The sequence below is a fragment of the Ananas comosus genome, linkage group 23 (genome assembly GCF_001540865.1).
Source record: "Ananas comosus cultivar F153 linkage group 23, ASM154086v1, whole genome shotgun sequence".
NCBI lineage: Eukaryota > Viridiplantae > Streptophyta > Magnoliopsida > Poales > Bromeliaceae > Ananas > Ananas comosus.
This window is the reverse complement of record NC_033643.1, coordinates 3,356,048-3,379,207: the sequence shown is the minus strand read 5'-3', so window position 1 is coordinate 3,379,207 and position 23,160 is coordinate 3,356,048. Positions and strand designations below refer to the sequence as shown.

Below are 23,160 nucleotides of genomic sequence, written 5' to 3'. Positions count from 1 at the left end.
TTTTTTTTTGACATCCCATATAATATGTTAATTATTTTTATCAATAAAAATAAAACAATAATACATAGCACAATCCAAACTATAATAAAGAACCCGGTTGGTACCATAAGTTATCTAAGACTATCGAGCTAAAAAGAAAAGTATTATGATCATTACCAGTTTTTAAATAATTTTTTTTCCTGAATTGTAGCAGCTATTCAATTGAAGTTTTCTAAATGGACATATTAGTAAAATATTATAAAGGTTAGATTAAAAAAAAAAATTTATAAAAATTTTTTTTTCACTTTTTCTTTCTAACTTTTAAAAATTTATATTTTATTCTCTCAACATTTCTAGTTGTTGCATTTAGCCTCCCGTCAAGCACAATTCCGTTCATTTCTTATAATTTATACAAAAAATATCTTTCAAAATAACAAAAATATATTAAAAAAATATTTTTTTTTGTAAAAAAAGTATGAATAATCTGGTCATTTTGCCGTCTTCATTAACGCCGCATCTCTCTGAAAATAACTTCGAAATTTTAAGAGTGCAAAATATAGCTTTTTGAAAATCAAAAAGATAAGATAAAAAAAATTAGATATTTACAGAATTTTTTTTTTTATAATTTAGCATATTATTATAAGATATGTATGAAGATATAGCCTATAGCGTTACTCTGTTCCTTTTTTTTTCTTTTTCTTTTTTCTTTTTTTCTTGTATGCAGGCGCATTCTCCCATTTTTAGGAACTAGAATCTCACTTCTGCCCCCTTCAAATAAGGGCACGAAATCAGCATTTTTCTTTTTTTCCATTTTTTGGTTATGGCGCTAATTCTATACGTCGCTTTAACGTATTAGCATATCCCACTGACCCCCCATGCCGTCAGCTCCCAAACACCCACCCACACACAACTATAAATCTTGCACAACCAGGCCCAGCCCAGCCCAGCCGGCGCCCCACCCTCCTCGATCGACTTGCAGCAGTCTTCTCCTTCCCTTCCTTTTTTTTTTTTTCCTTCTTCCACATAAAAGTATGGCAGCTCAATCCTCCTCAACTGTCATCCAAATCCCCCCTTCCCCGCCGCCCGCCGCATCCGCCGAATCCGAGCTGAAGGAGCTCTCCGACATCCGCAGCCCCCTCCCGGGCACGCCGCAGCGCCAACAGAAGCCCCCTGCCGCCGCCGCCGCCGCCGCCGCTGCCGGCATGCACGTATCGTCAACTACTACCAATCCCGCCCCTCTCGTGATCGACCGTACGCTGGCGAGCGTGGCCAACCTCGCAAAGCTCCTCCCGACCGGCACCGTCCTCGCCTTCCAGGTATTAAATATATAAATAATAAAAACATCATTCTCTATTAGCTTAAGTTATTGAAGAATAACGATTGATTGATTGTCTGTCAGGCGCTCTCCCCCTCCTTCGCCAACCACGGCGCCTGCTACCCCTCGAACAAGTTCCTCACCTCCCTCCTCCTCTACTTCTGCGCCGCCTCCTGCATCTTCTTCTCCTTCACCGACAGCCTCCGCGGCCGCGACGGCAAGCTCTACTACGGCATGGCCACCTTCCGCGGCTTCTACGTGTTCAACTACTCCGGCGGCGACGACGACGACGACGACGACCGCGAGTTCGTCTTCAAGGATCTGCGGCGGCTGCGCATCCGGCTCATCGACTACGTCCACGCCTTCTTCTCCGCGGTCGTGTTCCTCACGGTGGCGTTCAGCGACGCCGACGTGCAGAACTGCTTCTTCCCGAAGGCCGGGCCCGACGCGCGGGAGCTGCTCGTGAACCTGCCGCTCGGCGCCGGATTCCTCTCCAGCGTCATCTTCATGGTCTTCCCCACCACCCGGAAGAGCATCGGCTACACCGATTCGACGGCGCCCGCGGCCGCGCATTCGCAGTGACTACACACACATGCATCCAGCTTATTGAAGATGAATTCATGTATAGTAGTGATTATATATCGGCTAGCATATATAGAAAATGATAGCTAGCCATGATTCATTTCATTTAATTTAGGAGGAGGAGGAGGTTGATTTTGAATTTTTCAAATTCGACATTCAAAAATATTGTTTTATTCTAGTTTCTTATAATTGATATAGCAAGTGATTCGGTAAATGATTGGATTGAAATATAGGATTAAAAAGGTCAGACGTGAAACTGAGATACGGATATGATATGATACGGATGCAGTGATACAGTAATATCTAAAATCTAAAAAATTTGAATAAAATATTAGGCCAAAAAAAAAATCGGCCATGCTCCCTTCTATTCCTCCATGTGTGAGCTATATCTGATATTTTTTTTATTTTGACTTCATTGTCATATTTTATATTTATCGGACGCGTATTGAATATCAATACAGAAACGATATAAAATTTAAAGTATTCGTACTTAATAAGTGAAAAATGAGATGAACGGGTGCCGGCAAAAATTAGATGAACAAATACTAATAATTTAGCTAACTGAAAACAAGGATAAGTAGAATTAATTAACTTATTAAAACACTTTCAGCAATTTAGAATCTCTAATTTCAAACTTAATTAGAAGTGTGGAAATTAAAGTGAAACTACATAAAATAATTTAAATACTAGTGTTATAAAAAATTTACCCTTAAAACATTCATTAAGCATACTTCAAACTATATAACTTTATTTCCACTTCTTTTCACAACCTTATTGTGCCATTGAGTCAGAGAATTTTATATGGTTTAAGCTTGGGAGTTTGACTTCCACAATTGTATTATATACGTTTTGAAGAAAATGATAAATGATGGTGGGGTAGGGGACTTTGAAAATTCTAGTCAATGATTTTTTTTTTTTTTTTTGTGCATTTTAAGCAAAAACTTTTGCTTTCGTACAGCTAAGAATGTCGACGTAGGGGAATTGGGGGATGCACGTTTGAAACTCTTTCGTGTCCACTAAAGTATAACGGCTAGGGGAATTTTACGCATATGTTCGCATGTTCACATATATGTACCTAAAATATACATAATTATTTAGTAAGAATGCATGATATTTATATAAAGGGAAAACTTCAAATACCTTCCTTGTAGTTTCACTCTTTCTCATTTTAGTATCTTGTGATTTAAAGTGTATCAGGTTAGTAGTTGGTACCATATAGTTTCGTATTTTCTCACTTTGGTACCCTTTGGCTTCGCACTTTCTCACTTTAGTACCCCGTGGTTTAATATTTTATTAAGAAAAAAATAAAATCATAGGGTACTAACTTGATACAAAAATAAAACCACATGGTACTAACTTGATACAAAAGTAAAACCACAGAGTACTAACTTGATACGCTTTAAACCACAGGATACTACAGTGGGAAAGTGCGAAACCACAGGGTACTAACTTGATACACTTTAAACCACAGGGTACTAAAATAAAAAAGTGCGGAACAACATGAGGGTTTTTGAAGTTTTCCCTTATATAAACTATGACGCATTTGATCCAATTATTTACTCTTTAAAAATAAGGATTTAAGTGCCGTAGTACAGAATCGTATCAAAAATTTGCTAGTATGTTACAGTACAGGGCGTGTGTGAGATCCCGAATAGTCCCATATATAAGATATAATAGGACTAAAACTCTTAACCTGATTTAAGCATTTTGGGTGGTGGTTAAGCCCAAAAGGTTAAAAGAGTTACACATGCTAGGACGGGAGTAGTCTTAGAATGGGTGGCCCTTAGGAATTTGGGGCCTAACAATGTGTCAGATTATGCTGATGCTTACTGGTCACAAAAAAACTATATGTATGTCAAGTTGCCAACACATGATGGCATGAATATTTATTTTCTTTAACAACAAAATATTATAATTATTGCTTATTATATATCTTTATCAAATATTTTAAATTTTAGTGAAAAACTTATTTAATAATTTTTTAAAAGAAAAAGAAAGTATTGAACTATGCCATCGGTACAAGAACTTTATTGTGCACAGTGAATACAGTCTGCGCCAATAGGCACTTAAATTCTTGCTTAAAAGTCTTATGTTAAATGCATCTAATTCGAACCATTTAACATATTTTTAATTCAGAAGTTAAAACCAATAATTATTTCAGTGAGCTCAATTAGAGTCTCTCACATGACTGATATAGCTAACAAGAAAAAAAGAAAAAAGAAAAAAAAAACAAATAGGAACATATCGCACAAAAATCAAAATTTTTAAAGATTTTAGTACATTTTCACCTATTTATTCACACTTACTATAGAAATTTGGAATTACACATGCAACCTTGAGATTGCGTTTTGAACCACCCATATAAATTAGGAATTAAAAATGGGTCCAACAAAAACACCTATGAATTATCCCAGTTACAACTTACAAGTTTCTCTTTTTAAACAACCATCAAAAGGATAACAAAGGTACACACACACACACACCCTCAATTCAATTTACAACACTGTAAGATGAACAGTTGATTGAAGTTGATTTAAAAGAGTATCCGCAACATTTTTCATATCGGAAAGAGGCATAGACAACACTTTTCTGGGCCGCTCGATCAACCAATTTTGTAACATTCCAGAAATGTTCGAAATTTTCTAATATTCCAAATGACGACAATAGTTATAGTGCAACTCGGGCTGGAAGGAACAAGAAGCATCGCGACATATAGTTACTTTTCAACAAGCACCTTAACGCACTCTCGTACAAGTTGCACAATGACAATCTCATCATTCCGAATAGAAAGTACAAAGTACAAACTGGTGAAAACGAACGGCCCCCAAAAGATAAACCGAATCAACGCGAAGCATCCTGTTTCCTGATCCACCACATATAAGCAAGACAAAAGAGTATCTGCAACGATTGCAACGCTGAGCATCCGTGAAGGTGAAGGTTGCATGTCCGAATTTCAGGTTCTCTGCCATTTGTAACGTAAAAAGTATCTTTAGCTTTCAGAATAACAAAACCGAAATAAGCGAAGACTTGCGGTAATTTATGAATTCGGAGTTTCTCTCAAAAGAAATTTATGAATTCGGAGCAGTTACTAAAGAGCCAGCTCAAATGTAAAGCACGTGCTTTCACTCTTCAGCTCTAAAACAAAGGGTTAAACCAAAGCAAACAGCAATAGATACATGTTGGTTTGGGCAGTTCACAACTTGCATATTGTAGTTTGGTTCAGTTCACTTCTCAAGATCCTGAAAACGGAAAATTTGATTCAAACTGAGTACACTATTAAATTATAAAGCAACAATACATGGAGGGAGATCCATTTGCAACAGAAAAGAAATTTCAAGATAACATCTCCCCAGTTTTCACAATGTGATGTCATATATTGCAGTTTTCCAAGTTTCTCTGTAATCAGGATAAGTTTCATAATGTATCGCCCCTCTAACAGTTTAAATTTAAGAAGATTTAGAGTAGTTATGAAATCATCAGGGCAAACAAGGAGAAGAAAAACGCACCACCTCGGCTTTCCAAGCTCAGATACTACCACTTCGCATTTCCTGAATAAGTTATACAAGGTCGATTTGGCCGCTCTCAACAAGACCCTTTATAGATTTGTAGCGAAGGACATACAAGTCATCAGCAACCAAGTCCACAATCTCATCCCCTCTTCAAGGTATTAAAGTGAAGTTAATAAAATCGGAATAGAGCGAATGGTGCTAAGAAAATGCAAACTTAAAGGCACTTACATGTCATCAAGCTGGAATGCTCCAACAGCACCCTTTGTCTTGCAGAAGACGAACGTGTCAAGCTGGGGCTCTGGAACTGGATAAACCAAATGAAAGGAAGAGCTAATCAGACGGATCAAACTAATATTTGTGGCGAAGAACAGATCATTCAAACTAGATCATCAACATAATCTGCTATTGTTTGCTGTTATGAGCCGACTTGGCACAAGCCAAAGTAGAAATTTTTCAGTGTGAATTTCTTTGCCAAATATTAAGTGTGAAGCATAGCTTGTACAATTCCTATTTGTCAATATGTAGAAGAATGATACAGCAGCAAGAAAACTGAACCAACTGCCATGCATTTTCTCAAAAAACTTATCTCGTGAGATTAATCAAACTCAATTATTACATAACTAAGGCGCATAAAAAACTCCTAATTTTATCAAATAGAATGTCGGACTAGTAAATCAAGAAAAAAGAGACCTTAATAGAGAAAAAGGTAGATGACTATGAAATTAGGAGGCTCAAGAGAATACCCATGTCATCTTCTTCACTTGAAATTGACTGCTTTAGCATGGATTGGTAACCATAAGGCAACTTTGACAGCACCGACTGTTCGAGATGTTTCTCCATGATCTCAGTGCACCTGGCAACGCAAATCATCTTCAGAAGAGTTGAAATAAACAAAATCAATTTTACAAAAAGCTAAAAATGTATGGAAAGGCCTGCTAGTATTCCTCCAACTTTGTAGTTTTGAAATGGCACTCATCAACTAATCTAATCGATGAAAATAAGATTAATTAAAAAAAAATCAGAAATCGAGAGGCCATAAATCAAAAGAAAAATACTTGAAAGATCTTTGCAAGATGACCTATATTACATTTTTAAACTAAAGATTTTACATCAATGGAAAGGGACAACCAAAGATCCTACCTTTTAGCAAACCTCTGCTCTTGTTCAGAGAGCCGATTCCAAAGATTGGATTTTGAGATGTGGATCATGTATTTCTCAATCTGCAATAACATAAGCCGAATCCATAAACTCGAATACATCCAAACACAACATCCACAAATGATCTCAAAGGTCGTACATCACCTTTTGCAAACGGATTCGAAGGTATGATCTCAATAGGAAGAGCGTGCGATCCAGATCCATTTGGTATAGGGAGACGACGAGATCATCAACCCCATTCTCCATAAACTCTTCCACTGTCTCTTCCTGATTCCACAGTGCATCACCCAGTTTAATTAAACTATTCAGGAATTCATATTCATTGGTGCAAGAAAATGCAAAAATTGCGGGAAAAATATGCCCCCGCTCCGACTTCCCTAATTTGGGCACAATTACACTTAGCCACCCAAACTTCAAGAGAAAAAAAGGGAATTATTTGTGAAATTTCAATTCGTTGCAATAAGCCACCTGACGGCAAATTTTCCGTTAATTTCTCTTAACAATTGACAGTTATTTAGAGATCAGATAACTCAAAACCTCCAAATTCATCTAAGCATTTAAAAGTAAAAGGAGAAAAACATGAACTTTTACAGTTCAAATGACTGAACGAGCTACAATAAGCAACAATTTCACATAAATTGGGCATGGTAACTAACACAAAGTAAAAGTTACCTTTCTTAAAAAGGAAAAAAAAGCACTTTATAAAGTTCGGGCAACTACGCACAATAAGGCCAAAGTTCAAGGGGGATGCAGCATATTTTTTCCTAAAAAATCTTAAATTTAGGGAAAACACAGGTATGCATCACAAGTAATCTACATCAAATTCTTCCTTATTCCACAGCCCATTACCCAATTTAACCGATTTATCCAGTAATTCGCTTTAATTAGTGAAAGAAGAGTCTGAAAATCTCAACTTTAGGGCAAAAAAGAGGTTTACATCAACAAATTCTTCCTGTTTCTACATTTTATTACATGATTTAACCGAGCAATCAAGTAATTCGCTTTCATTAGCGAAAGAAAAGGCTAAAATTTTCAATTTTAGGGCAAAAAAAAAAAAAAAAAAAACTGCAGCTCACAGGGCATCCATAACAAAATCTTCCTGATTCCGCAGTCCATTACCTATTATAACCAAACTATCTAGTAATTTGCTTTGAATGGTGAAAGAAAGGGATAAAAATTCCAACTTTATGGCAAACAAAATTTGCATCGCCTGATTCCACAGTCCACAAACCATTGTCAACTAATTACACAGGAATTTTGCTCTAATCGGTGAAAGAAAACCCTAGAAGTGTCAACTTTAGGTCAAAAAAAGGCATGCGCCGCTCAGAATCAACAACAAAACCATTAAAATTGCAGAGGAAAACACAACCAAATAAGGGATCAGCGGAAACCCGGGGGATTGGGGTTAGGGTTTAGGGCTTAGGGGGGAGTACGAGTAGCTGGATCTGCTCGCGGGCGCGGGCGACGAGTGCGGCTTCGAATCGGAGGATCTCCGGCGCGGCTTTCTCGTTCCGCCACGCCCTCTTCAGCAGCTCCACGTCCGTCGCCGCCGCCGCCGCCGCCGCCGCGTCCCCCTCCTCCCACGAAGACGACGACGCCATGGCCCGCTCTCTCTCTCTCTCTCTCTACGCGCTCGCTTTTGTTTTCGTTTAATTATTAGCGCGCAATTTTTTCAGTGAAGTGAGGCGGTAAATAAAATAAATAAATAAATAAATAAAGTAAGAACGGAATACGTCGTCGTTTGTCTTCGCATTAAAATATATTTTACCAAACAATTTTGGTTCATTGAACCAAGAACACTCTTCAATTTTTTTTTCCAAAAAAAAATAAAAAATTATATGTATATTTTAAAAAAAACTTAAATATTTGTTATATTATAATTATTTTTGTAAATTTTAAATTTTTAAATAAAAAAAATTATTTGTTTATTTTTATATTATATATATATTTTTTAAAAATAAATATATAAAATTTTGTATGGGCTAGCCCAGAGCACGACTTCAAGGCCAAAGGGCCGTGCTGGGCGAGAGAGTTGGTAGCTCTGGTCAAGCACGGTTCGACCTAAATTTGAAACCGGACCGGACTGACCCCTAGCTCGAATAAGCACAAAAAATACGGGCACCGCTAGGTGCATAGCTTATTGACCTGATTTATTTATCAAATAAACGATAATTAAATGGTATTATAATTTTCGAGAGAGTTTAATATGGCTCTCATATCATATTATACAATAGACTAATCTGACACAAAATGATTCATAAATAATTTTTAATTTTGAGTATCACCCAAGTCAAAAGTGCTTGACCTGTTGTACTTGGAAAGATCAAAAGAAAACACGAATAAACTATTTAAAGACAATTAGAAAAGCCAGAAGCTCAAATAAATCATTTAATAAATGATAAATTTCAAATACTATTTTTTTGATTTCATGCTTTCTCATTTTAGTACTTTATAATTTAAAAAATATTATTTTAATATTCCGTAATTTTATTTTTCTCTTTTTATTAGTATCTCTATTTACTCTCCATTAAGTCATATACAAAAACTCCATATATTTGGCCTATGATTTATCAAATATTTACTTTAATATTCTATGGTTTATCAAACTTTTACTTTGATACCCTATAATTTTAACTTCGTCACCGATTGAATGAAAAAAATAATATAAAGAATGACAAAAAAAAAAAAATAAAATCATTTGATACTAAAATGATACATTTTAAATTATAAGATACTAAAAAGAAAAGACGCAAAACTATATATAGGGCGGTATTTAAAGTTTTTTCTTTAATAAAAGCAAATGAGGGATCCATACAACCAATAAATAGATGTAAACTTACATCCATAAATCTTTTGTAAATCAAATTACTCCATTTGTCTAATCAACTTCGTTTTTTTATTTTAACTATAATTCGGGATATAAGATATATACCTTTATGAAAGATGTACGAGCAGCATTCATCTTAAAACTAGAGTTACATAAGCTTCATTTGGGATCACGAAAAGATTGTGTTACGTGCAGTAAGAAAGTACGATAAAAAAATATTTTGTTTGTTTTCTACGGTCCCATCAGAGAACGCAAAAGTATATCTCTATATGCTTTTATTTCAATTCTATTTCATTTAGCAGCGTCAGATGTGCCTCAATATCAAAGAAAGCCACAATAATTTACGTGATGGGTCATTGGACAATAAAATTTTTATTTTATTTTGTTTTATTTTTTACTTGGGGGTAGTTGCGTTAGTTGGGGAGCATCTGGCTCATGGCTTGTTTTATGGGCTAAACCCAACAACTAAGACAATGATAGAATTTAATTTTAAAATTAATGGAGACCCCCCTCAACTATTGGCCATTATGAAATCACTCCCTTAATTTTTATTTTTTTTACATTTAAGTGATTTCTATCAGCTAGAAATATTATCAAACTTATGAGTAACTTTAATAAATTTAATAATTTTGATCATTTTTGGCAAATAAAATTAAAATAAATAATTAATAACTAATAGCTAATTAAAAAAAATTATAGTTGAGCGGACCGTTTCGCGATGGTCTATAGATGAGGGTTGTCTCTGTACATTTTTATGTAGAATTTATATAAAACTCCAATATAGTAAAGTTAATCTGACTTAGGTATTGAATCAAAATTTCAAAATTAATTATTTTAGTGGTTCTGATAAATAAAATAATTTTTTTAAGAGTGATGATAGAGAGAGGAGACTGAATCAAAATACCTAATGCTGAGTCCAACAATTGGTTCGAATTTTAATTAAGATCATTTTTTTTTATTTTCGCGTTTAGAATGCTAATTAATTTTTAATCAAATAAATTACACAAAACCCAATTTGATACTCACAAGTTAGTGGTAGTCGCGTACTCAACAAATTAATTAATTTCATTACACATATTGTTCAAATTTAATTTTAAATTTTTATTTAAGCAAATTGGTTTTTGCCATTACTGGTGCATTTTCACACTTTTAAGATAACATTTTAAGATAACAACCTCAAGAAATGTTGAAATTATTTTAAACTAGAATTATTTACGTTTACTACACAAACTAATAAGTGTAAAAAGAGAAACATTAATTTACACCAATAATAAACTCCTCCTCCAGCTAAAACCCAGCTACAAATACTAAGCATCCAATTATTAATGATTAGGGAGTTTAATTAGGGGCCGCAAATTGCAACAAACTCCTCCTAATCTTTCCCTATTTATTTCTAACACGGTACATTTCAATTAAGGGCTGTGACCAATCACGCGGCGCTTTGAAATTCGTGCTTTTTTTTTTTTTTTTGTGCTAATAATTATTTCCCACTTCTTGGATTCTCTTCTTGGGATGCCCCGCCGTCTGCTAAAAATTCGAACCGAATCATCATTACGATCGTCTCTCTTTTTCGATCTCGATGACTCGAAGATCAATCTCTACAACCGCAGGATCCGTCTCAGATCCCGCGTGGCGGCGTAATCCACCGCTTGCTTCTCCGGCGGCGGCGGCGACGACGACGACGACGACGAAGACGGTTCTCTCCGACTTACGCGGAAGCTGGGGAGCGGGACGGAGCTGGGGGCCGGAGAGGCGGAGAAAGCCGACCCGGCATACATCTCCTCCATCTTTGTCTTCCTATACTTTATGATTTTCGCCGCCGTCGCAGCTGCAGCTGCTGCGTCGGCCGCAGGCGGCTTCGGAGACGATTTTCGGAAGGGTGGTTTGGATTTGGGATCGGAATTCGACTGCGGTCTCCGATAATTATGTCGAATGCGAGCAGGAACGGAGGCGAGGACGGCTCGAGGACGGAGGATCTCCGTGGCCATGGCCGTGATCTATATCTTATGTATCTATTATCTACTATCTACGCTATCTACGTAGGGACGTATTAATTTGTTAGTGTGGTGTGTTCTTCTGGGTTGAGAGGTTTGGGGGATTTTATAGGGAAGAAATTGGGGAGTTAGACTGGAGACCGCGTAAAAGTCGTCGGCCAGCCACCTTCCAAACGTGTTGTTATCTTTTTCCTACCGGCTTCCGCCAGATTTTTTTTTTTTTTAAGAGAAAAATAATATGCTATCCGTTTTATTTATTTTTTTAAAAAAAATTAATTTAGAGTTTGAAATTATAAAGTAATTAAATTTTGAACTTGAAATTTTGAATTCCAACTATTAAATTCTTTACTACTTTACGGTAAGGACGATCTGTTCCCCTTAAATTATTAAAGAGGTGTTTGGATGGGCGTAACACAAATCGAAAAATTATTTTTGGTATAAAAAATATTTTTTCGTTTGCTTGATTTAATATAAAATATTTTTACGAATTTGAAAGAAGAAAATTGAAGTTTTCGTTTTTCACTATTTTTTTAGCAAAAAACGAAAATTCGAGCTATGTAAAAACTTTTTTTTCCCGCCGAACTAAACGAATGTGATTTTTTTTTTTCATTTCAACTATACAAATATTGGTGAAAAAAAAAAATTTCCTACAAATTAAACACTATAAAATGTAAAGCTTTTTTTGCATAGGAAATTTTTTTCTATAAAACCTATTTTTCACAGTTTTATGTTGAACCAAACAGACCCTACGAGAAATGATTTTTGTATTCAGAATGTCTACTCTATAATCTATATATGATATTGTTGATGGTATTTGGAATTTAGTAATCACATTTAAAATGTAACGAGGACGATACAATATACTCTACAATATTGTGGGGACCATATGAGGTACGCTTAGCAATGCTAAATTATTAAATAGATAAAAATGTACGGAGTCCTTAATCTATAAGCAATTTTGAAATTGACCCCTCAACTCGACCACCCACTGCTGAGGCCTCGTTCGCTTTGCATTATTAACCAAAAAAGAATATCCTTTTTTAAAAAAAAAAAAATTAAGACTTAGTTTGGTATTGAGACTTATCAAACGCTATTAGATAAAATAAAATAGAGTTGAAAAAAAAGTATATGGGGATATACTTCTGCGTTCTTTGATGGGACCGCAAAAAGTATATCGTAACCGACTCATCGCAATATGCAGAACGCAATATTACGTACGAAAACAAACAGGATATTTTTCCAACATACTTTTTCACCGCACGTAACACAATCTTCCCGTAATGCCAAACGAAGCCTAAGAGCATTTTAAAGTTTTCTTATTTTAATAATATAATAAAATAAAATGGTAGAGTGGATGCACATAGAATAGCAAGCACTACTATTTTTTTACCATTAAAGGAGGAAAATTTTAAAATGCTTTTGAGTTTCCCCCCACTATTCAAGGTATATTCTCAAAACAAGCATTAAAGTTGGTTGTTATTTGGGGAGGTTATCCAAATGGTCGAAAGTTTGAACTTTTGCTGAGTGCGTCTCAAAAAAATAAGAGTTTGTGCTCTCAACTTATTATTATTATTATTATTTTTTATAGTGTTTAGATACTAATTCTAAATAATTTCTTAAAGTTAGGGGCCTATAAGCCAAAAATGTTTTTGAAAAACTGTCTCCACTGGAGTCTAAAGTTTTATCTTTTATTGTTAATGGTACAGTGAGTGTTTAGGCGAATCATACTGATAATTATCATAATCGGTTATTAGATTGATCCTTGACTATATAAATATTGCTGATTCTAGTAAAAGCTCTTTTGGTGCTTGTATATTTTGTTATAATTGCGAACATAGTCATTAAGGTGAATTTATCAAAAAAAAAAATCTCTTTTGACCCCTTCAAATTGAAAAAAAAAGTAAATAGATCTATACCAAGTTGTGCTTGTTCGGCACGAATGAGCAAGAGGTGATATAGAGATGATATACCGAGTATATAGGGCAGTATATAATGATATAATATAGCACATCTATAGTTTTGAGTGCCCAGTGATATAGACTCATGTCGTATCGTGTCGGTGGCTAGTCACATGTCGGTAAGCCACCGACACGATACGACATGAATAGTATAGGATAGTGCTATCGGCAAAGACAATACTTGACTATAATAGTTAACAAACAATAGCTACTAAATTCTATCAAATTTGACAAAATTAACATATTAGAATATTTCAAGTATTTTTTTTTAAAAAAAAATTTAACAAAGTATTAATTGAAAAAAATGAAAGTTAATTAAGGGGGCATTTCAAAATGGCCAGAAGTTGCAAAGTTTTATACACCAAAAAGAGAGGCGTAGATTTTACACTCTCATTCTAGGATTGATAAAAATCCAAATGGGTTTTAGTAAAAATAAAAAAGTTGAGAGGCAATATCTGCATTAATCCGATTGAATATTATGTTCCAAAAATCTTGTTAATTTCAATTACGACATTTTGAGAAATACTGAGTAGCTTATTTTTCTTACCTCTAAGAGTGCATTTGGTTCAGGTTATCCTGACAGGATTACTGTGTTTGATTTATCTGGTATATAATCGGATCGGTAATGTAACATTATAAAAAGTGCAGGACTACACCAAAAATATTAACGAGATGGGAGGAGTGTATCTTGGATTACTGAAAGCCAGTAATACTCGAAACCCTTTTAATACGTCATTTTAAAAAATTTAATTTAAAATTTTGAATTGTCTAATTTAAATTTTAAATTTTTAATTTTTAAAATTTAAAATTTAAAATTTTAATTTTTAATTTTTTAAATTTTAAATTTTAAATTTTAAATTTTTAAAATTTTAAATTTTAAATTTTTAAAATTTTAAATTTTAAATTTTTAAACTTCAATTTTAAATTTTAAATTTTATATTTTAAATTTGAATTTAAATTTCAATTTTCAAATTTTAAATTGAATTTCAAATTGAAATTCAATTTTCAATTTTCAATTTTCAATTTTCAATTCCAAATTTTTATTTTTAATTTCTGAATTTTAAATTTAGATTTTTAATTTTAATTTTATATTTATATTTATATTTTATTTATTTTTAGATTTAATTTATAAATTTCAATCTATATTTTTAAATTTTAAATATTAAATTTATATTTTTTTCAAATTTAAATTTTAAAAAATTAAATTATTAAAATAAAATTAGTACAAAAATATTATTTTATGAGTAATGCTTTATACTTTTTTTTTCGGTTACCATTCTTCAGCGTATTCAACGAACTCAGATTTAGTTTTTTTTAAATTGTGACCTGCATAGCGAGTCATTTGGAAGAGTCCGGATTACCAGGTACCTCAAAAAGGAATTTTTTGTCTTTTAATACATGGACAATTTAGTCATTTTATATCTACTATATTTTCACAAATTTTTATTTTTTCTTTTGTTTCCTTTTGCTCTCTCTATCTTTCCTTTCATAATTTGGCTATGTCATATAAGGAAATTTCAAATGATTTGACATATGAATCATTGAATTTAAATTTAAATAGTAATATAAAATTTCTCTAATTTAAATTTCACTTTTAATTTAAATTTAATATTATATTCAAATTTATATTTTAAAAATTTAAGTTTCATATAAATATTTTGAATATGGAAAACAAATAATTGTTTGAATCTAGTTTTCTGTTTAGGTTTTGATTTGGGTTTTGAAAAATTCGGTTCGTTTGAATTTGGATATAGATTTTGAAATCTGTCGATTCGGAAATAAGTTTTTGTGATTTGTTATGTCAGATCAAATTCAAATTCCTAACTATTTTTTTCTCACCACTAATCTATATCTTTTTTAATTTATATGTTTAAAATTATATTTAAAAATTTATTAGCTCTAACAGTTAAATTATTATGCTGTATTAAAATATTTATTATCTTTACCGGTTTCAAATTGTTCTTATGTTATTCAGTTTAATAATTAAAATCAGATTCTTGATAGAATAGTCAAGTCTGATCAGTCAAATCAATCAGTTCAATCTAGTTTTTAAATCATTGATTAAATTTAATATAGTAATATAAATTCCTTTAGAGAAAATCTACTGTAGAAATCTTACTCTCTAAGATTTTTTATGCATTACGTTTTAAACTGATGCGAAAACTGTATTTAAATCTGGTAGAATTTAGTTTTTAAATGTAATTGAATTCCTCTAATTTAATTTTCACTTTTAAATTTTAAGTATTTAATTTTAAATTTAATTCATCGTATTTAGAAATAAAACTATTTCTAAAATTTTATAATTTAAATTAATGCATAATTTGAGACACCTAAAACATTTAAAGTAGATTCCTAAATTAATGCTAATAATTCATAAATTTGGTTAATTAATTAATTAATTTTAAATAATTAGTACTAATTAATGCATAAATTTAGGATCAATTAAAAGTTTCTTTAAATATTGTATTATTTAATTACCAAACTAACTTTGAATAAAATAATCGTTTTACTACCTAAGTATTAAAGTTACATTTTTACCCTCTATTAATCAACGGTTAAGATCTTTTTTATTTTTTTTAAAAAAAAGTACCGAATCATTTCTCTTATTATAAACATTAAAAAAAAGTTTATAAAATATAATTAAGGGCAATTTTGGAATAGACTTGTGCAAAAAAAAGGAAAATGGTGCTAAGTCAAATTCATAAACTAACTAACCAACATGCCATCCTTTTTATTTTTCTTGGTTTGCATTATATATCTTATTAGTATAATCACATTTAACTGAGAAAATGGTCCAAATCATCTTAAATATTATCCACATTAATCAAATGATACTATGTGCATTTTTTTAAGATTATTTACTTACCAGTATTCCGATAAGAGTAAGTAAAGGGCTCCAACTCACTTGAATTTCAAGATCCTGTTTTCATATTTCCACATTTGTAATCAAATCCATGTACCAGGCGAAAACAATAAAGAACTCGAAAAAGAACATGCTTAAAGCATGATTTGTATCTTCAAAATGATATAGCAGTTAGGAGAGACCCCAAAACAAATCCTGATACAGAGACCTAAATCAAATTGGGGAATTACTAGTTTAGGTTTCTCATTTATGTAGTGATTTTCAATAAGTAAAAAAAGTTAACTTCTCGCTTTTTAACACTAAAAGTGCACCGAGTGCAGTTATCGGAACTTAAAATATTATTCTTGTAAGAAATAATGTTTGAATAGAACGACGAGAAACGACCAAAGCTCCATTCAGCATTGATGCGCAAGTGGCGTGCGTACTAAAATAATCTTTTCAAACATGTGCTTATCCAATCACACTTTAAGTGCTCTCTCGCGACGTGCACACGCGCCACAAAATTGTTCCTAAATGGAGTCCAAACTCTGAATAAATGCTATCAAAATAGTTCCGAGGTCTCCTGAGGGAAACCCTGTGATTGAGCTAAAAGAGTCATTGTATTTGTAGTAGGTATTGATAACTTGTCAATTAAGAATCTTGGATAATTGTTGCTTCACCTGCAGAAGAAAAAATTATTCAAAAATCCCTTTTTCGGTCCAACAAAATTGCGAAAACACAGCCATTTAAAAATTATCACTGGTTGCTTAGATCACATGAAACTTGATTTTGTGGAGAATTTTTTTTTATAAAAAAGGGTTTAGGGTAATAATAATTAAAAAATTGTCAAGTAGGTAGATAATTGAAAAGACCTCTTGTCCCATGTCTAAACTTTAGATATTACTTACTTTTCATGTTCACATTTCAACATCATAAATCTACAATAGATGTCACCGTAGTGTAACGACTCGGTCCAGTAACAAAATACTTAAATCCAAATTAATAGGATTAAAGAGTTTAATCTCTTTTTTGGGTCCTGCATAATACATAATTCCTACACTTCTGACAAGTTGATAGATGTGTCTCGAAATATAGTTATCGATTTTGATTTTGTTCACAGTGCGATAAAATTTAAAAAAAATAATTATGAAGAAAAAATAGATATCTGTAGTGAATAGCAGAGAGGTCGGGATATCCCCGCGGTAGGCATCGGATCCGATGATGAAGAAATCCATTATGAAATTTCCTTCTTTTTGCCTTAGACGCGATACGTAAACTTTGTACTCCCTTTTTTATAGTGAAGTTTTTTTCTCATACGCCCGTGATTTTTTTTTTCTGTAAAGAATTTTTCACGTAAATTTTTGTGTTTTTTTTACTGTTTTGTGATTTATCTATTTCACCTTCACATTTCTCATTTCTCTTTGTGCCTTTGTCGTAACAATCGTAACAATACCATAAAGTACTTGATCCTTATATTCCAACACGAAAGTTCTTTTCCTTTTCCACTCAATGTGAGATTATTTTTTTGAGAATACAATGTGAGACTATTGAGATGTTAAGTTATTAAGTTGGATCCGAACCCCTCTAACAATGTTATCAGAATTTTATTCACACTTCCCATATTTTTGCACATATTTATAGCCACAGAACACTCTTTAGATACTTCTGAAAGATGCTTGGCAAGAATTTTTGCTGAAAAATTGAAGATTCGTTTAAAAAAGATTAAAAAAAAGTCGGGAAATTTTCCAAATTATTTGTAAAAATCATGATCTATATATAAATATATAAATTACCATATACCAAAGTTGTTACGATACATATTTCTCTAAGAGGACAACATTATTGCAATCCACCAACAATTCACCATTATCTGCCTTTCAAAATCTATGTACAGAACTTTTTATTAAACATTACAGTTGTTTCAGCATGTCACACTAAGAATTGTAAATTAGAACCCCGAATTCGTCGAAGCAGAGGGGGTGCGGCTGCGACGAATCCACGTCTACCGGTCCGAATCGGTCCGCGAAGCTTCCCATCGAGCGACGCAGCCGTCCCACGACGAGCTGACGAGCGACGGATGGTACGGATGCCAGCTGCAGTCCCTTATGATCGATTCGTGCCACAATAGCTTCGCGACTACTTTTCCAGTTACCTAGCAAAAATCGTTGCGAATTAAGATAAATTATCGAATAGAAGACGAAACGGCTTCTGTATTCGAGAAGCAGAAGTCAGGTTTTTAACAAATAAAGAGTTTGGAGCTTCTGCTAGTTCGACCAACTCAACTCAAATCAAAAAACACTTGTGTTGAAAGCTTCAATGAGCCGAACGGATTCAAAGGCCCCGCAGAATCAATTAAGGATCATAAAAAAATAAAAACATGACAAATTTTGATGGAGATTCGAATTGAAAAAGATTTAGGAATTATATCTATTTTAGCATACTACATGCGGAGAGATTTATACCACTTCATAAATGTAGACGCACTTGTCGCTGGATCCTGTGTAGATGTACTTCTGACCCGTGCTGTCACGAATGATCGAGACGACGATATAATCAGATGGAGATTGTATGCTTACAATATAAAGAAACTTTAGCTATGTTACAAGTTACAACTCAAAGAAAATAATGATAATAATAGTAACGGCACTCACGAATGTGCGGGCGAGAAATAGCAGCGAACAAGCGTGCTCAAGACGGAGTGGCCTCTAAATGTCGCCAGAGACTGATCATGGGGATGTTTATAGTATCTGGCTTCCGGCGGGTACGACATCCATCTGTAATCCCACTCGTATTTTTTCGGCATTGCACTGCATTCGATCGCAACAAATACGGATCAACAAAAAGTAGGTTTCACAGGACGTCAACATAGTAATTAACTACTATATGAAAAATACAGTCGAATTCTCGATAGAGCGATTACAGTTCTTAGAATTGGATACATGTTACATAAAGACCATAAATCTTTTTGAGAACATATAGAAAAAGTCCATGCGACGAGCATAATAAAATCAAGAATAAAACAAAAACAGCATCACTCACTATTTACAGGTGGAGGACATTTTCCTGTTGTCCCAAAGTTTGATGGTCTGATCCTTGCAGTTGGAGATGAAATAGCGACCATCTCCGCGACTGTCGATGAATGTGATCCCGTCTGTATGACCTGTCAATACCCCAGCTGGTTTTTCTCCTCTAAAGCATCGTCTGTCCCAAACCTAAACGATCCATGAACAATAAAGTAAAAGCGCACGCTATCTCTAAACGCACGCCTTCGAATTTAGCCGCATAACGCACTTTTGATTAAACTGATAAACGAGGGGTAACTCACCTTACAGAGCGTATCATCGCTTCCAGAATATAAGACATGTCCAGTTTCATCAGCGAAGGTGACTACATTGATGTCGGCCTTGGAGAAGCAACAAAAATTATTTTATACAGAAAAAAAAAAATTGTATTTTCATATTATAACGCAAAAATGTTGCGGGATGCACAAAAATTTCTTACAAATGACACTCAGAAAGAAACTAAAAAATCCAAGTATTTATTAGGGGAATTCGATACCAATACATGCAGAGAAGTTTTTTTTTGTCTATAATATCTTTATCACTTATATTTAGTTTCTCAATATTTCGGAAAGCCATGTAATTTTGATGTCCGCAGCAATTCAATTCATTTCCTGTCAAGAGAATATTGGTTGTTTCCCCCCCCAAAAAAAAACAAAAAAACAAGAGAGAGAGAGAGAGAGAGAGAGAGAGAGAGAGAGGATTTAAGGTTATTTTGTAACTTTAAGGCGGCTTCGAATAACAACGACGAGAATAGCATGCTATGCAATACAAGATAGGTGAAACCGAGAATCTATTATTCCATTGCAATGTTGCTAAAATAAAAATGGGACTGCGTAAATGAATCAAAGAAACTCGCGTAGACGATAAAGAAAGAACATCACAAGAACAACTATAAACTAACAAGTGCGGCTGTTTAATAAATTCGGATGCTGTATCCATACAGTGTGAGCTGGAAAGCACAGCGCCAGTTTATTTGCTACGAGATCGTAGACATATATGGAATCATTGTTGCTCCCAGCAACAAGCTCTCGTCCATCGGTCGAAAACTGTACAGAAAATATTCCAATGGAGCTTTCATCGTCAGCTGGGTCGGAGAAGTCCAAAGCCTCGTGAATCTCCTGCATCATGGAACAAAATTAATGACTCGACGACAAACAAAGAGCATGTTGTAATTGCGCCTCATCAAACCATAAGGCCAGCTGTACGTACGGTAACATTAGCGCGAGAATCTGTCGCACCACCCCGCACATTCACTATGTGAACAATAGGCGACAAACTGCTGTAAACCTGCGACAGAATCAGTCAAACTTAGTTAAGTGCACAATTATGAAAGCAATAACGCGCCAAAAATGAAAATCCTGTCTCTAGATGAAACTGGCATTACATAGCAGTTCCCAAATAAAGTCTTTCCCAAATTAGTCCATTTTGGCCGACATGCGGACCTACGAAAGCCTAAAATATTGTTTCTTTCTGAAAAACAAGTCAGAAGCCGCCGAAGATCACCATAATTGCAAGTCATTTACCAAAATCTAAAAAGTTAAAGAAAATAAAATAAAATAAAATACTCCCACCCCTAAAATCATCTAAGCATTAGGTGTAAACCGAGACAAGTCGCATGCTAATGGCAATCACGGAAATCGAAGAAAGTTGGGGCCGGTTAGTTGATTGAGACGAATAGATTGTTCACAACTAATATTTAAATGTGAAAGCAAACTCCCATCCATATTCAAACTATGGCCGCTGAACTGCACTTGAGACTCACAAGGAATCGCTGATCGGGCGAGAGAGAAGTGTCAGTGATCGTCCATCGCAAACTCCGGGCGCTAACATCTTTCAGCACTTCCCATCCGCTCTCCACATCGTATATTTTGATGCGGCTGCCCTAAAGCATCGATTGAAGAGATGAGTAAATTAGCACCATTGAATAAGATGATGACAAATAATTTTCCATCCAAAACCAATCTACGACGTACCCGAAAACCTGCGACGAATAGTGAGCCATCGGCAGAGAACTGTGAAACATAAGCTTCACTATCCATATCGTCCACGCAACGCGGGCCGTTGACGGGCAAGTATTGGCCGAGAATATATGCGCGATCAGCTAAAGAGAATCTCCCGGTCCGGGAGCAATTATCTTCCCTCCCCGACAGCATCTTAAAGGTTGAGATCGGCATCTTGCGACCGGCGCGCATGGCTCTCCGGTAATTCTCACTCGGTTCTGATCTGAGCCTAGTGAGGTGAGATACTTCATCGTCGATAACAAATGCTTCCTCGCGAGCAAATCTCTGATTCTCCCGCCGGGACGGGCCTCCGCGGCTCGTCTCCCGCCGCGGGCGCAGGTTGAAAAACATGATTTTGCTTACTTAAAACTACTTATCCAGCATCCTTGTTCGAAAAATCAGCAGCAACTATGCTCACCGAGATTCACAACTTCAATTACTCGCAAATTCCAAAATACCCAATTTGTGAATTATACCTGGTAACAATTAATAGATAAAAATGAACAACATGTACACCAAAGTTCTAATTCATTTCAATTGAGTGCTTTTACTCAAAAACAATTTGGGGATTTTTCTCAAATTCATTGGTGAATTTACCAAATCAAATTACTTTACTCACTTTTTAGCAAATAAAACTGGACCAATTAACAGGTAATAAATAATAAAGCCATTAAATTTGAGAAATTTTTTTTACTTAATCTCCATACAGTTTTACCTGAATAAAATCAAAATCAAAATTTTGAAAAGTTCAAGTACCTAATTCGAAACATCCCTATATCATCTAAAATATACAAATTACCAGATCTAACACAGCAATAAGAACAAACATCATAGCAAAATACATAAGTAATCTAAACAATAAATCTCAAGTCAAAAATTTACACTAAAAATTTGATTGAGTTCACTTCACAAATAAAAAAAAAAGAGCCAATTTTACAAGAAATAACACAAATTTTCAAGGTTTCTACGCAAAACTACTACTTCAAATCACCAAAAAAACAGGAGTTTTTTCTGAAAAAAAAACAATTTTTTCCTCAAAAGGGAGTAAGAAAAATGCGAAAAAAATAGAAAAATCCAAATTTCTTGCCTCAAATTACAGCTTTTTAGTTGAATTTATGAGCTCCTCAAATAGAGAGAGGGAGAGGTGTGTGAATTGGGAAAAACGGTGACGAGAGAGAGGGGAAGGAGAAATGGAAAGGTCATCTAAGTGGTTTATAATAACAAGGTAAAAAAATGCATAGAGGCCCTGCCACTTTACGCATTATTTAAAATGGGTCCTCAAGTTTAACTTTTTTAAGTTTTTTTATTTGAGTTTGTTTTATTAATTTTTGTACTAAAGAATTAGTAAATTTGATTATTTTAATAATACATTTGATAATTTTTTCAATTTATTTGACTGAAATTGCTTAATTTTAAAAAAAATATGAAAATTTGTGACTGTAATTGAGAATACGCAGCAGTTGAGAGGATCTCCATACATTTTCACCTTATCAAGGCGACATTTCTAAGACGCATTATTCTATACTACGACGGTGTCGTCGAAAGAAGCCACGTGTCCGTGTGGTGGTTAGTAGGACACGTGTCGAGTTATAGTGGAGTGTCTAGGAGGTGCGTATGTTCGGTCGGATACTGCTAATGGGTGGACGCCTGTGCATCATATCTTACGACATGAAGAGAGAGAGAGTGCGTGGACCGAGTTCACCACGTCAGCTGCAGACCACTTTTAACCATGGAAAATGCTATGCGTACATCTCTCATAGTAGAGGAATTCTACACTGTCATACTTACACCACGTCATCAATAACAAGCCAATCATATCTTTTCTTTTCAAACAAAAGTATAATAAAATTATTTTTTTACCATCATGATGGGACATATATCTCTAAAAGAAGATATTTGATTGGTTTGTGACGCCACGTCACCAATGCACCCGG

The 23,160-nt window shown here is 34.1% G+C and overlaps 4 protein-coding genes across 6 annotated transcripts; 1 reads left to right on the top strand and 3 right to left on the bottom strand.

The window, feature by feature from the left end:
• On the top strand, positions 851-2,239 carry LOC109728201. The gene is made up of 2 exons (XM_020258563.1): positions 851-1,295; positions 1,379-2,239. Exons 1-2 carry the CDS (start codon positions 855-857, stop codon positions 1,874-1,876), a joined length of 939 nt encoding a protein of 312 aa, XP_020114152.1. The 5' UTR covers positions 851-854; the 3' UTR covers positions 1,877-2,239.
• On the bottom strand, positions 4,250-8,218 carry LOC109727804 (DNA replication complex GINS protein SLD5). Of its 3 annotated transcripts, XR_002220834.1 has the most exons (8): positions 7,977-8,218; positions 6,688-6,810; positions 6,526-6,605; positions 6,129-6,238; positions 5,614-5,689; positions 5,383-5,533; positions 5,053-5,115; positions 4,250-4,838 (listed from the first exon to the last, which is right to left on the bottom strand). XR_002220834.1 is itself a non-coding variant. In XM_020257987.1 (7 exons), the coding sequence occupies exons 1-6, from the start codon at positions 8,142-8,144 to the stop codon at positions 5,434-5,436; spliced, it is 657 nt and encodes a 218-aa protein (XP_020113576.1). In that variant the 5' UTR covers positions 8,145-8,218; the 3' UTR covers positions 4,250-4,838; positions 5,386-5,433. The 3 variants fall into 3 exon arrangements, 1 of the variants encoding a protein (XP_020113576.1); XR_002220833.1 differs by lacking the exon at positions 5,053-5,115; XM_020257987.1 differs by lacking the exon at positions 5,053-5,115 and having other exon boundaries at positions 5,386-5,533.
• Positions 10,547-11,462, bottom strand: LOC109727870. The gene has a single exon (XM_020258065.1). It carries the CDS (start codon positions 11,356-11,358, stop codon positions 10,969-10,971), a length of 390 nt encoding a protein of 129 aa, XP_020113654.1. The 5' UTR covers positions 11,359-11,462; the 3' UTR covers positions 10,547-10,968.
• LOC109728194 (LEC14B homolog) lies at positions 17,938-21,702 on the bottom strand. Its single transcript, XM_020258549.1, has 9 exons — positions 21,200-21,702; positions 20,989-21,108; positions 20,436-20,513; positions 20,168-20,344; positions 19,490-19,567; positions 19,204-19,376; positions 18,816-18,971; positions 18,627-18,687; positions 17,938-18,316 (listed from the first exon to the last, which is right to left on the bottom strand). Exons 1-9 carry the CDS (start codon positions 21,575-21,577, stop codon positions 18,167-18,169), a joined length of 1,371 nt encoding a protein of 456 aa, XP_020114138.1. The 5' UTR covers positions 21,578-21,702; the 3' UTR covers positions 17,938-18,166.